Here is a 14,652-nt window from a genome sequence, read left to right as displayed (position 1 = left end):
GATATCTGTTAGGCTTCAGAATAGGCTCCGAAATAATTTGGTGGAAACCCTATAGAGAACAGAGCACTGGACTGGAACTCAAAAGACCTGGGTTTGTTTCCTGGCTTCACCACTAGCCAGCTGGATGACCTTGGGCAAGTCACATCACCTCTCTGTGCCTTAGTTTCCCCAACTGTAAAATGGATATAGTGATACTGACCTCTTTTTAAAAGGGCTTTGAGATCTGTGGATGAAAAGCACCATTTAAGAGCTAGTTATTTGCATTAAACTAGATTGGACAGAGCCCTTGAACATTGTGAAGAAGGGAAAAATCCCACAGTAGCAGGAGCAGTTGGATGGACTAAGTAATCTTAAATCAACATATTGCAAATAAAGACAAGTGCATCAGCAGCAGAGACTCATACTACCTTGGGCATTGGAAACTCGCAAGCCCCAGCACAGTAATATGCATCGAATGACTTGGGAGATATGATCCATTCATTCCAGCCAATGTCGGCAAAGTCCACTTTCATGTATCTTCTAGAGCAAATCCTGGGCTCGTTCCATTGTTTTCGTCTGGCTTTCTTCATGGTTTTCTCATCAAAATTTAGCATCTGAGATTTTGAGAGCACCTCTGTGTTTTCTTGCCCTTTCCTCCTCCGGTCCTTGCGTGAGGTTTTGGGTTTTAGGGACTTGTAGGCACTTTCCCATATGTCATGTTTGTTGTATTTGTTGTTGTTATATTCCACCTCCGGCAGCTCGTTGTTCTGGATAGAGCTGGAAAGAAATATGTCCCTCCTGACCCGGGTGTCTGTGGAGGCATTGGGGGATAGGCTGGGATCCCCATCGCTTGAAGGGAACGGGTCATATCGCTGTAGAGTCACGGCCACACTGTTGGGTTCTGATATGGCCAGGTCATTAGCATAAACCAGTATGTACGGTAAGTGATTGGTTTGCTGTTTGGGGAAGCCCTGGTATTTCTCTCCAGAGTCAAGCTCCACACAGAGGATGAGCTCACCATCCCGTTTAGATTCCTTTATGATGTGGGAGATGTCCTTCATCTGCCAAGCCCTTCGCCTGTGGAGGAACACCGTGACATTGCCTTTCACCAGCCCATAGGCGGAGTTCTGGAGAATGCTTCGGAAAATAAGGCTGAGCCGTGGGATCTGGGGCAAGTGGAGGAGGCGGCAGGATGAGTTCTTGGAGCGTTTGCAGAACACTTCCCGGTGCCGGGGGCGCTTGTCCGAGTAAAAGTGGAATGTGGCAGTGAGGATCAACTCTGAGTCCTGCATGGACGTCAGATTGAAGCAGTACAGGGGCTTCTGGTCCAATAGCTCTGCAAGAAAGTGAAGAGAGACCAACAGATCAACACTCAGGGGACAATATATAATTAACCATGAATGCCAAGTGTCACTAAATAGTTGGGCTTACAGACCCAATGCTCTTCTCATGTACCCCACTATAGGCCAAGAGTGACTGGGCTCAATGGAGTTAGACCAGCTTAAAACCAAGCTCAGTGAGAGGAGACTCAAAGCACCTAGAGACCCCAACAAGGTCAGTGCCCCAGTATGCTAGGCTCTGTGTAAACACACAGGACTCCCTGCTCCCAAAGAGTTTATAGTCTAGGCAGCCAAAAGAAAGATGATCATCCCTGCTATACAGATGGGGAACAGAGGCATAGGGAAATTAAGTGACTTGCCCAAGGTCACACAGGGAGTGTGCGGCAAAGACGGGAACTGAATCCAGACCTTTTGTACTCTGGCCCACTGGCTTAACCAAAAGACCAGCCTTCCTCCCAGTTCCTTCTGCTCCTCCTCATTCCCATTCCTTCCCTACCTTGCTGTCTTTCCTACATCCCTCCCACAGGCCCTCTCTCCCATCCTGGGAGAAGGAACAGCCTCGACATCCAACAAGCCTAGAGCTCAGGAAGCCAGCACCCAAGGATTTGCTTTCAGCGAACACACACACATACAAGGGTCGTTCTGCTGCTGTGTCACCATCTTCCCATGGGCTGGGACAAAGCAGCCATGCCCCCCATGACAGTTACCCCTCCCCTTGTGCATTGTGCTGGAGCCAGGCAGGTTCCTCCCAGTCACCAGGGACTCTGATCCTGGCACTGAGAGCAGGGAGACGGTGTTTCCTGTGCTCATGATGCACCCTCTATGAGTGCCCAGCTAGTACGGAGAAGGAGGAACCAACCTGACTGATGGCTGCAAAGTGGCATAGTGCAGAGGTTCTCAAACTGGGGGACATGCGTCCCCAGCAGGTATGGAATGTATTCTGGAGGTGATGCAAAAAGAATTATGAAAAATATTTACTGTGCACATTCAGAGCTGGGCAGCTGGAGAGCAGCGGCTGCTGGCCGGGCACTCAGGTCTGAAGGCAATGCTGCCGTCAGCAGCAGCAGAGAAGTCAGGGTTCCAATGCCATACCAGAGCTGGGTGCCCAGCTAGCAGCCGACGCACTCTGCTTTCAAAGCTGGGCGAACAGAGAACGGTGGCTGCTGGCTGGCCAGCCAATGGGGGCATTCCCGGAGGGGGAAGAGCTAGGGAGCTCTGAGCCTGCCCCTCAGAGGGTCAGGCGGCGACCCAGAAGTATAAAAGCTCGCCCTCACAGCTTAGTCAGGCCCCAGCCGCTGGAGAGACCAGACGTCTCCAGCCTAGCTCGTGACTGGGAAGACCCCGCGGCCCAAGGCGGCCGCCAGGACTGGCCTGCGCCCGCTATCCGGAGGAGCCGCCGGGCCTGCCGATCAATCCCTGCCCTGATGAACCCATGGTCCTGGATCCCCCAGAGGCCAACACCAGGACCCAGGTAGGCCCCGAGGGGGAGTGTGGAAGTAGCCCGGGGGCAGCCGACCCCAGTCTGGCTGCAGCACTGCCAGAGCCCATGTCAGTGTGTTGCGGCCAGGATCCCCACTGACAGCAGCGGGTCTTCTGCCGCTGCTAGGACCCCGGGCTGGGACGCAGTGGAGTGGGAGGGCCTGTGTCCCCCCTGCTACCCAACCCGTGAGTGGCAGTCTCCCCCTCTCCCAGGCCTTTTGAGGCTTGGGGCCTACTAGTGTTGCTCAGCCCTGACTGAAGGCCTGAGCTCTTGACTCAGTGTTTGTTGCCCCGCCCTGACCTAGGGCCCGGGCTTAATACTTTGTACTCATTTGTTGCTCAGTCCTGACTGAGGGCCTGAGCTCCTGACGTAGCATTATTGCCCGCCCTGAGCAGGGCCGGGCTTACCGTGTTCTTCCGGTTATAGCAAGAGCTGCCGAGGGAGACCCCACGGCCAGACGAATTTCCCAAGCTCACCGGTGTGGCTCCCCACCGCCCCGGAGAGGGTCGAGCCCCAGCAAACTCTTGTACAGGGCACAAGCTACTACAGACACGAAGAAGAGGGGCATGATCAAATAAGTTTGAGAACCACTGGCATAGCAGACAGAGCAGTGGCCTGGGACTCAGGTGACCTGGGTTCTACTCCTAGCTCTGCCACTGCCCTGCTGGGTGACTATGCACAAGTCACTTTATTTCTCTGTGCCTCAGTTTAACCAGCTGTAAAATGAGGATAAGAATGCTGCTCTGCTTTGCAAAGTGCTTTGAGATCTATGGGTGAAGAGTGCTAGGTAGAGCTCAGTATTAATATAGTGGGGACAGGGCAGACTAACAGGATGGGGCACAAGGAAGGGGAAGTGCAAAGCAGAGACAGGATGGGGTGGTTGCTTCAGGATCTCCCATCCCTTCCTTTGACCTTCCTCATGCTCTTCTGCTTCCTCCCCAAGTCTGGCCTTGAGGCCCTCTGGTTTGTCCCCACTGCTTCTGCTAGGTGAGGCTCCAGTCTCCTCGGATACTCTTCCCTCTGCTCTGAGCACCCTGAGCAGGGAAGAAGGGACTATTTGTCTCAGGCGAGGAAAGTCCCGCGGAGCTGTGAGATTGAGGCAATAGAGAGGCTTCTATCTGGAGATGGGCCAGAATCAGCCCCTGTGAGATTTGGGGATCTTTAGATTGGGAGCCAGTTCCAAGCTTTGGGGCTTGCCCATGGCAACTAGCTGGGTAGTCCATGGGCCATGTGTACCTTAGAGGATCACCAGTTATGTGGCATTAAGGAGGAGCCACCAGAGAGTCGAGCCAACAGGGAGGGAGGTGGGGAAGTGGAGCTAGTAGGGATTTTTGCCCTATGTGAGTTCTAGCAGCTCTGCCTCCCCTTACCAGGCAACACATTTGCCTGTCTGCTTCCCCCTCACCCCAATGCCAGTTCACAACAGGAACCAAATAGAGCCCACCTCAGGAATGTGTGTACAGCTCCGTGGGGGCAGGGCTGTGGCAGCCACAACAGGTGGGGCAGCAGCATAAGGCTACCAGATTCATTGCGGGAGAGGCCTGCCTTCAGCTTCTTTGCAGAGGAGGGCCAAGGCAGCGAGAGGGAGTCAGAGGTGAGAGATGCAAGGGGGAAAGAGGCCAATGACAACAGATCGGAGGTGTGTAACCCTAGAACACTCAGTCCTAGGGGTATAAGGATGTGGAGGTTTAACTCTCCCCTCCCTCCCCCCATTTCCATGCTCCCACTTCTGCAGAGAAATTAATCTACTGATCCAGAGCATAAGACTGGGAATCAGGAGATATGGGTTCTACTCCGACACAGGGTTCAGGCGGGTTTGTTCTCAACATAACTAAGCCATGCTTCCCCAGCTACACTATTTATACACATGCTAGCTCTCACTGGGCTACCGCGAGTATGTGTATGTGGGCTGGGGAATCACACTCCTAACTTGCAGTGTAAACGTACCCTAAGTCACTTATATTCCTTGCCTCAGCTTCCCTATCTCTGTAATAGAGAGTAGTGCTTACCTACTTCCCAGGACTTAATACTTAGCTCTTTGTAGCTCTTTTTATTCACTGATCAGAAGGCACTTTACACAAGTGATTGGTAAAACTACTCCTGTTTGGCAGAGGGGAGAATAGAGGCAGAGAGAAGGGAAGTGAGTTGGTCACAGTCACACAGTAGCTCAAGAGCTGAGACTAGTAGCCAGGTTGTATTCACAGTCCAGGTCCATATCTGCTAGACTCTGCTGCAAATGTTTACAAAATGCTTTGCTAGTCGTTGGTGCATGCAGACGCAGAACTTCAGTGCAATATAGTTTCATATCCCTTCTCCCCATCACTCCCTTTCTCCACCCCACCCCCCCAACTACTAGGGATATGGACATGAAATCAGGGCTCTGCTAATTCTTCCCCACCAGAAACTAATTCATAATCACACCAATCAAGCACACAACTGATGCTGAAGAGATGTTGGACATCCTGCTGCAGTGGCCAAGTAGTAGCAAGAGACCCAGGTGAAATGGATTTGGGAGGTAAAGGCCCCTCAACAGCTTTAGCTAGTGTGAAATGAAGCTGCTAGACTTTTAAGCAGGCCATGCTGATCACAGTGCTGGCTGCCAGTTCATTTCCTATTGAAGTTACCTGAGACCCAGTTATTTTCTGAAGCTATCTTTCCCCTTCTGCCCCATCCTAGCAGTTATGATCCGTGGGGAACATCAGTTGCTGATTCCCAAGGGAACTCACCATCAGTGAGTAAGGTGCCATCAGTGTAGTGCTTATGTCTGCTTTACATGTGCAAGGTTCTGGATTGGAGTCCCAGGGGGACCAGCTGATCCAAAGAGCCACCAGTTGCAGTACAGAATGGAAGAGACACCTTCATCCAGACCTTCTTGTAAGAATGCAAATCAACTGGTAATTAATATGACTATTTCCAGGGAATAATCAGATAGGAGATTAAGGAAGATGCAGTGCAGAATATGGGAGGGTGTGGAATATTGCTGTCTGTTTTGGGAGGGCAATTGACAACAGAAAACACATCTGAGGTTCCCAGGGTACTTTAGATAGGACCTAAGACTAATATTCCTATAAGTCAGGTTAGCATGTTTCCCTATTTTACAAATACATTCTCTCATTTCTATTTCCCTATTTAAGACCAATGTTTTCAAACTTGGGTGTTTGATTTTCAGAGGTGCTGAGTACCCACAGCTCCTTTTGTCTTCACCTGGGGCAGTGGGAACTCATCATGTCTGTAAATGAGCTTACGTCTACATTTAGGAACCTAAAATCGATGTAAATCCCTAACCTTTGAAGATTTTCACCTATAAAGCTTGTCTGAGGTCACCCAGCAAACCTATGGCACAGTGGGACTTCTAATCCTATACTTTAACCAGTAGACCATGCTTCCTCCCTTTTATGCAGCATTTGGGGGTCTAGTTTAATGCATGGGGAGAAGTCTACTTTGCTTTTGCATATAAGTCCAAGTTCTGGTCCTACTGTAGTCAGTGGCAAGACTCCTATTGGGCAGGATTTGATCCTTAGGATTCAAACCTGACTCTTAAGCTCTAAGCATTTCATTCTGCATGCAAAATGCCCGTGTAATTAGCTCTTGTACAGTGTGCCGTTGTTCCATGGAGCAAGTAGCTATTTACACCATCCCCTGAGTTGTCCCATAAGGTACAGATTATTCAGGTTTTAGAGGGCTGTTTAGAAACAGCACTAGAATCAGCAGACTGCCCTCAATCTGTTATATATCAAAACAAAATCTTGGTGTTTTTATTTTTGTGACACAGCTGTAACAGCATTCCAGGCTCAGAAGAGTGGTAGCTTCCCTTCTAGTTTATCCCTAGCCCTAGGTGTAAAGCATTTACATTTTCAAGAGCTGCATGGATCTGAAAGGTGTAAACACCACAGAGAAAGTCTGTCCTTGGATTCCCATAGCATAGGGTTCCCACTGAAGACAATGGAAACCAAGGACACAGCTGACAACAGAATGTAGCGCACCAAGGAGGGCAAGAATTAGGATGATCTAGGGCTGTATAAATAAAAGTAGCAGGATGAAAGCAAGCACAGGAAAGCTTTGGCTGGTTGTTAATCATTAAATCCGTTAGGCTATGGAATAGCCTTAAGCAATCCAGCTTCCACTCTGTCCTCCTGGAAGACATTTAAGAGTGGGCATTACACTGGAGAATGTCTTGTAGGGTATAATGCCATATGTCTTGGGATAGGGTTGATGAAGTAAACTCCCTAATCGGTTTATTTCCATCCAATGTCTCTGGCGCTATGTACAGCAAAATGAATACTTTTACCTGCTAAACCCAACTGTTTACTTGCTCCAAGAACACATGGCATCCCCTAAAAATGCCATCATCAGCCTTACAATAGTCTGTGAAGTAGTGGGTCATTGGCACCCTTATCATATTGACATCTACCTTGACATAAGTTGGCCTGGCTGAAAAACAGGCCTTCAGTTGATATTGTTGATGTTAGCTAGCCGAAGCGTCTCCGCTGTTCTTCACACTTCAATATAGGTATCTAATCAGCAGTAGCATCTGGATGCCCAAGCCAACCTCAGAGCCCCATTGTGGTGGGTGTGGTGCATACATGGTAAGAGACAATCTCTGCCCAAAAGAACTTACAGTTGAAAGAGACCAAGGAAGAATTATTAGCCCTATTGTATAGAAGGGGGGTGGAGACATGGAGAAGCTAAATGACTTGCTTAAGGTTACACAGGAAATCTGTGGCAGAGCCAGGAACTGAACCTGGACCTCCCAAGTTTCAGCCCAGTGCCTTAAAGAAGTCCAAAGGCTACAGTGCTTCAAGCAGAGATGGCTGGAAAAGGGAATTTCCATTTAGCTGGAAATTCCACAATGGTAACACTTCGTTCCAAGGCAGAACAAGACACTGACATTGTGGAATTTCCATTGAAATGGGACGATCCAGTGACATGGGACAATCCACTTTGGTGTTGGCTTACCAGGTGACATACTTACAGCCAGCCAGCCTGCCTACCCCGCCCATCTGCCAGGCTGGAAATGAGATTGGCTGTTTTCTCTGGAATCTGTTGACAGAATTGACACATTCCCACAGAACATTTCAATTCCGTCTGTGCCCCTAAGAATCTATCAAAATGCCACCTGGCAAAAGGGTTCACCATTCTGTAACAGTAGCTCCTGACAGGCCTCATGAACTCACTACACCCAACACATTGCTTTTATAGTATTTATCCAAAGAAGGTCAAGTGAGGTATCTAGTAAAAGCTTGTGTCCAATTGAGCCTCATAATCGCTGAGAGATGGATGTACTGAGGCTATTTAAGGAGTCATGTATATAGTCTGGAAAGCAGATTTTAAAGTCTGAGTCAAAGCGGGGTTGACGAGCAGGTTTTGACCAGACAAAGGATATATATTCATTCCCCTGCCTTGGTTCACATGTAAAGTAAATAAGCATTGTAAGTCAACACAACGGAAGCCCCTTTGCATACAATGTCAACATGAAGATGTGAAGGCAACATGGAAACAGCTCACCAGGGAATTACCATGGGGTCATCCTGACTCCGGGGACAAAACAATGACTTTGGGGAACGTAAGGGGAAGGCAAAAAGACACCCCTTCATCCTTCGCTGAGGAAGCAAGGACAGTGCTTTCTGCATTTGTGAAAGGGGGACCCCATCCATTTTGGTTGGAGACACTGGGAGATTGCTTTAGGTGAGAGAAACTACTTTAGACAAAGGTTTAGCCCGTTCCAGTTAAGTTTAGACACTAGGGAGCATATTATACTTTTTGTTTGATATGTAACCATTCCTCTTTCCACCACTGTGCTCATTCACTTTCTCTTAAGCCTTAGCTTTTGATAATAAACTTATGATTACCCGTAAATAGAGCTCAGTGCTGTGATGTGATATTGGAGCTGATCCTCAGTTGAACCAGACAAGCTGGGGACAGTTTAGCTGGTAATTTCTGAGAGTGTCCAGAAGGGTGGGAGACTTCAGGGGAATGATCCAAGAGGACAAAGCGGTTGGGGTGCACTTACCGTTAATCTGCAAAGCAAAGTAAGGGCTGCCAGAGCCCTGGGGAAATTGTTTGGGTGGCTAACAGACTGGTGCTGTCAGGGAGCTGACACCCAGGTGAGCATCAGCAAGTCTCTCTCCTAAAGGAGGGGAGGTGGGGGTGTTTACAAGGTGACTCATACTCCTGGGCACCCCAAGAAAGTGTCACACTGTTGAATTAGCATTTTCCGACAGAACATTTTTCCCATTGGAAAATTTTCAGCCAGCTCTAGTCTCAAGGGTTAAGTCTAATCACACAATCACAAGGGGGAGTCTAGTGATGGGCAGCCCTCCAAAGGGTCAGCGTTCAGGTTTATTTGGGTAGCCCCAGCTTTTCCAAGCCTCTGGAGACTGGGAAAGTGGGGCTGGACATCTCAACAAGCTTTCCCAGACCGCCAGCCATGAGCAGAAACAGCCTCTTAGCACTTCCATGTCCTGCTGGACACCAGGCGTGGCCACTGCTCGACTCAGGAAAGCGTGGAAAATAAGTATCTCTCCGTGATGACTGAGTCCTTGGTTTAGCAATATAGCGGTCCATGGTCCAAATGAAGAAGCCTGGCTGTTCAGCAGATAGTCCACTAGGGGGCTCCAAAGCAGTTGCATGACTTCAGACTAGAGCTAGGCTGCATTTTGGGGAGGATTTCAACATTTCAAAATTTGGTTTTGTTCCAATTCAGAACAAAAAATCAAAATTTTGATGTTCTCCACAAAATGGAATGGGACACTGGAAGAGCCAGGTGGGCAAAGTAGCAGGAGACCAAGTTGCCTGTGCATCCTTTATTAGGCTCTCTTGTGCGTGTGCATTATGATGCAATCTTTAAGTACATGATTGCATTGCTTTCCCCACATCTGCATGACCCCTGTCTCATTAGTGCATAAGATGGAGGTGCTCAGGGAATGAGTCGGGGTTGTGTAGCAAAGGAGGCTGGTGTCTGTTGGAGCACTGCTTTGTTCACGAAGTTGGGAAGCATGTAGTAATGCAACATGAACAGAAAGGATGGTCTCGTGGTTTAGACACACTTGATTACCGCCCGGGAGAACTGAATTCTGTCTGCCGCAAAAGTGTAGATGATTCTCAGTGTGTCACAGGGGGTCATAAATTGTGCGTCCAGCTTTCTGGATGCCCAGTGTGAAACATCTGGGGACAGATTTGCAGAACTGCTGAGCACTCACGACTGCAACTGGAGCAGATTGGCACTGTGCTTTGAACATATGGAGTTCTGAGTGCTTGGAAACAAAAATCAAGCCTGGGGAGTCTCAGATTGGGAGCCCGAAGTCAGCGAATACTTTTGCCAATTTGGGCCTTAATATGTTTGCCTCATGTCCCCATTTGTAAAATAGGGTTGGTACCTCCCTATTGTCCGAAACCCCTGTGAGGTAATGCCATTACTCTTTTTGCAGCACTCTTATTACAGCAAGGAGCACTATGGATGAGCCCACAAGGAAGTTAAGGTATTCAGTGCAAAGTTTAGATGGTGTGTAGCAAATAGGGCACAGGGATACATTTGAATGAGGAAGATGAGAAATATTGAATCGCTACTCAGTCAGTGAGCACCATCCATGTTATGCACTGAATGAGACAGGGATCCTGTGGAAGAAAACATTAGTATGTGATCTTGTCATTAAGGACAGTCTCATAATGCATATGTACTGGGGGACAAATTAAGATTGCATGGGCAACCCTAATTCTGGCATTTCTTAACTTCAGCGTGCTTGATCCAACTGTCTTTTAAATATGTAATATGATATATCCTATTGCAAACACCCTTATGTTACAGAGGACCATGGGAATCTTAGGAAGGATGTACCCAACTATTTTTTTTAAACCTAGAGCTATCACTGGAAGAGGGAAACAAACAGATTTCATAGCTGCCACATTTTTTTGCCTGCCACAATAAAGGGTTGCCATAGGTGTTGTCTGTACAGAAATTTCATGTATGTTGCTAAAAGAAAGTGATGCTTCCCTGTCCCCCAAATTCCCCCCTCGCCCAAGAACTCTAGGATATCATGAAGGAAAGGAAGGAAAAATCAGATCATTTCTCCCATGCTGGTCTTGGACATTCTTATACAGTAGTTAATCTCAGAAAATGGTGATCCATATTTTGTAAATTACCAGGGACAATAATGAGAAAAGAATGTTATTTCCTTAATAATTTGGCCACAAGGGGCCTGGTGGAGGGGCTTTCCTCTTTCAGGCTGCTGAAGAAAGAAAGGAGATCTAGTAGAGAATACACTAGGTTGGGAGTCAGAACTCTGGTTTCAGACCTGGCTTTGCATTTTACTCACTGTGTGAGTTTGGGCAAGTTACTTCCAATGCTCTGTGCCTCAATTGGACTATCAATAAGATGGATATCAAAATACCCGCCTTTGTGAAGTTATGTTGATCTGTGAGACTGTGGGTAAGGTATTTAGCTACTTAAATGCTAAATACTATTACATTTCAATAAATGGCATGTGTGTATGTTTTAAAATAAACTCAGCCACCCAAGTCTATTCAAGTTACTTTTAAAACAGATTAACCAGAGTATGAGTAAGATTACATCATAGGAAAGAAGGAACTGGCTTACCAGATCAGACCAGTGGTCCAGGACCCTGTCTCAGGCAGTAGCCAGTATTAACTGCTTCACTGGAAAGTGCAAGAAATGCTGTATGTAGTAGTACGATAGGCAATCATCTGCCATTGGGGAAGTTTCTTCCTAGCCCCCATCAGTAAGTGGTTGGCTAATGCTCTGATACAGGAGTGTTTCCTCCCTTCCAAATGTCTGGGATTTTTAATAAAACTCTAGATGTGCACATTAACCTTAAATGCATTCAGCTGAGCATCAACTCCGTGCAGAAAATGTTGTCCATTTTAAACTACATTTTACATATACTTACAATACTGAAAAGTAAGTTAATGTGCATTGTTATAGCAATGACTTACTAATAACTGCTTACTATAAAATATTACATACTGCGTTGCACTTCACAGAATGCAAGTGTTTTTAAAAACCTATGCAATCCTGATACCGATTCAAGTTTTTAATGTGCTTATCTAAAACATCCTGAATGCACTAACGAAGTGGGCATTCACCCACGAAAGCTTATGCTCCAATACATCTGTTAGTCTTAAAGGTGCCACAGAACCCTCTGTTGCTTTTTACAGATCCAGACTAATACGGCTACCCCTCTGATACTAAAATAAAAAGCCTCTTTTGAAGTGAGAAAAATGATACATGTATTGGAATTCCAAAAGGGAGGATTTTTTTTATTTTGCTAATCTTTCCTAATTCGTCTAAACAATATCTTAATCCTGTGCTGAAAAGGGTTTCCCAAAGATGCCATTGGCCCAGCCACTAATGCCAATGCTGTATTTGTTTTTTTTTGTTTTTTTTAACAAAGTGCCAAATAAGCCTCAGTCTAAATATTGAACATGGCTTTTCTTCAGTTAAGTGATGGACAGTTTCCTAGATTGATTTAACAAACGCATTTCAGAATAAAGTGTTTTGGATGCAGCAAGTGTCCCACTGATGTAAGGCAGAAAAGGAAGACAGATTCCCCCACCCACTCTATTCTTTTTAGAGCTAATACTAGGTACCACAATACAGGGAGAGAGAGAAGTTTTAGAAGGTCCCATAGGTGGCGCTGTTTCTAAGAGGCTTCTGGAATTCTTTAAGTTTGCACAGTTGTCATCGTAGTTGGGGACTTTTTAATTATCTGAGGAGCGAGGAGACCCCTCTGAACTAGCGGGAGGCCCTTTGGGAAATCGCTTCTCCTGGCTGATAGTTTTCTGCCACGCCAAGGGCTGCTTTAAAAAAGGCGGACAGTAGTTTTTTTGGTAAACAAATGCGTCCTCTGTCGGCTTCTGGGCACGTATGGAGACTGGACGTGGCTCCCAGAGCAAAGGGAACGGGCAGCGTAGGTGTTAGCAGGGAAGCATCCAGCATTGCTCATCTAGGCAAGGAAACCTTCCACCTCCGTCACCGACACTCCGCACAGCTAGGGACAGGTTTGCAGGAGTCCGCCTGCAGTGAGCCTGCACCAGAGGATGGGAGCTCTGCCCACGACCCCGGGGCCCCCCACCCCCGCAGTGCCTCTGACCCCCACCCCCCGCGCGAAGCTCCGCAAGGGCTTACCCAGCCTGGCTTTGAAGCTGCGCACCGTGTTGCCGTCCCCAGGCCGGCTGCCTTCCCGGCTGTACTTCTCGTAGAGTTTAAGCATGTGGACAGCTACCGCGTCCTGAGCGAGGCTGCCCAGCGCCGGGGAAGGCGAAGAGCCCCCCGGGGGGTCCCTGCTGGGGGAGGCGATGGCCAGGGGAGCCGCAGGGGGCCTGGGCTTGCGGCTGGCACTTTCCTCCTCCGCGGGGAGCGTGTGGCAGCCCCCCTGCCCCAGCGCCCAGAGCAGCAGCCAGCACGCCAGGCGGCCGGCCATCGGGGGGATCCTGCTGCACCGAGACCCGCGGGGAGCTGCGGAGCCGCGCGCCGGCTCGGGGATGCTGCAGCCTGGCTAGCGGCGCCCGCTGGCTGGGGCTCCAGGTTCCCCCTGCTGCAGCCGCTCTCCTGGTGCCCCGGGATGCGGGCTGGCGTGGGGAGGTGGGAGCGACCCCTCCGCGCTGCTGATGCCGAGCCCGCTCGGCCAATCCCCTGGCCCGCGAGGTGAGCAGCGCTGGCACCGGGGCTGGGGGAGGTCGGGCTGGGCTGGGGGCACGGGGGGAGGGACACACACACCAGACCATGCGCGGCTCTGAAATTGACTCGCCGGGGGGCGAGGGTTTCCGGGGGCTGGGAAAGTTTGCAGGGAGCGCTACGGTTAGTTCCCTCTGCTTCCAATATAGCGACTGCATTAATTCGAGCTCAGCCACTGACGGGAGACACATGCCTCAGCCGCGGCTGGGGCCCCAACCTGAACAGGGGAGCACCTTGGGTTCCATAAAGCCAGGGGAAGGAGGGAGGAGAGATTAAGACATGATCATAGGAAGACAGCTAGGAGGAAGACGCTCTAGTAAGCAAGTAGTAGAGAGGGATCGATCGGTAGGTGGGAGCAGAAATACTCACAAAGCAAGAGGGATACACTGATAGATGCCGAAAGAAACAGAAGGTTGGATTAAAGCAAAACCTACCGTGCAATCTCAAAAGGCATTACCCCTCTCTGTTTGCTGCAAGAATGTAGGAGAGGTGAATCAATCAGCTAGCAATTGTTATGTATTCTTGGGAGAGCTAACCTGAGCTGTCCTGCCATGAAACAAGGCTCATTGCTAATTCTGAAGCAGGTATTTAAATTGCAAGGGTTAAAGGGGGAGGAAAGGCTTGGAGTTTGAGCATTGGAAGCATTTCTGAGTGTGATCTGAAGCGGGAAGAGGCAGGAGGGATTTCTGAAGGGTTTACTTGGGCTGGGAATTGAGTTAGGTGTATGTTGCATCATGGCCAAGTCGTCATGTGATGCAGGTTTTTCTCAACTACAGGTCATAGCTGCCCAGTGGATATAAATGTAGTTACAGTGAACTGCAGTTTTCAAGTTGATCTGTGAGGGAGAGGTGTGTATTTGAACTGAATTAGTTCATTCTGCCTCTCTTTTTAAAGCTGTTCCTCCCAAAGCCAAGACAAGTTACTTTTCTTGGAGAGTACACAATGCAATAATTGAAAAAATTGTTGGAAAAAGCTCCTGTTGCTGTGTATAACACAACCTTTTTGTGATTTTCTAACCTTGGAGTGTCAGATTGGAGCAGATACTATTGAAAGCCTCTGAACCACAAGTTTGTCGTTTTTGGACCGGGGCAAAGAAAGGTTTGATTCATTTTTAAAATTAGCACCAGGCTACAGTTGCTCTGGTCCTCTTCCATGTCTGAAAT

At 48.5% G+C, this 14,652-nt stretch overlaps 1 protein-coding gene across 1 annotated transcript; it reads right to left on the bottom strand.

Moving 5' to 3' along the window:
* Positions 1-398: 398 nt before the first annotated feature.
* Positions 399-13,447, bottom strand: GDF10 (growth differentiation factor 10). Its single transcript, XM_024210361.3, has 2 exons — positions 12,941-13,447; positions 399-1,315 (listed from the first exon to the last, which is right to left on the bottom strand). The coding sequence occupies exons 1-2, from the start codon at positions 13,233-13,235 to the stop codon at positions 399-401; spliced, it is 1,212 nt and encodes a 403-aa protein (XP_024066129.2). The 5' UTR covers positions 13,236-13,447.
* Positions 13,448-14,652: the final 1,205 nt, after the last annotated feature.

Source organism: Terrapene carolina, unplaced genomic scaffold, assembly GCF_002925995.2.
Source record: "Terrapene carolina triunguis isolate 2854851 unplaced genomic scaffold, T_m_triunguis-2.0 Scaffold402, whole genome shotgun sequence".
Taxonomy (NCBI): domain Eukaryota; kingdom Metazoa; phylum Chordata; order Testudines; family Emydidae; genus Terrapene; species Terrapene triunguis.
The sequence above is the reverse complement of the archived record's forward strand: the minus strand, read 5'-3'. Positions and strand labels throughout refer to the sequence as shown.

Coding starts and splice junctions, on each gene's coding strand:
- GDF10 (XM_024210361.3), bottom strand. CDS start 13,235: ATGGCCGGCCGCCTGGCGTGCTGGCTGCTGCTCTGGGCGCTGGGGCAG. Junction 1,316..12,940: donor CAGCTTCAAAGCCAGGCTGG/GTAAGCCCTTGC, acceptor ACTTTCTTGCAG/AGCTATTGGACCAGAAGCCC.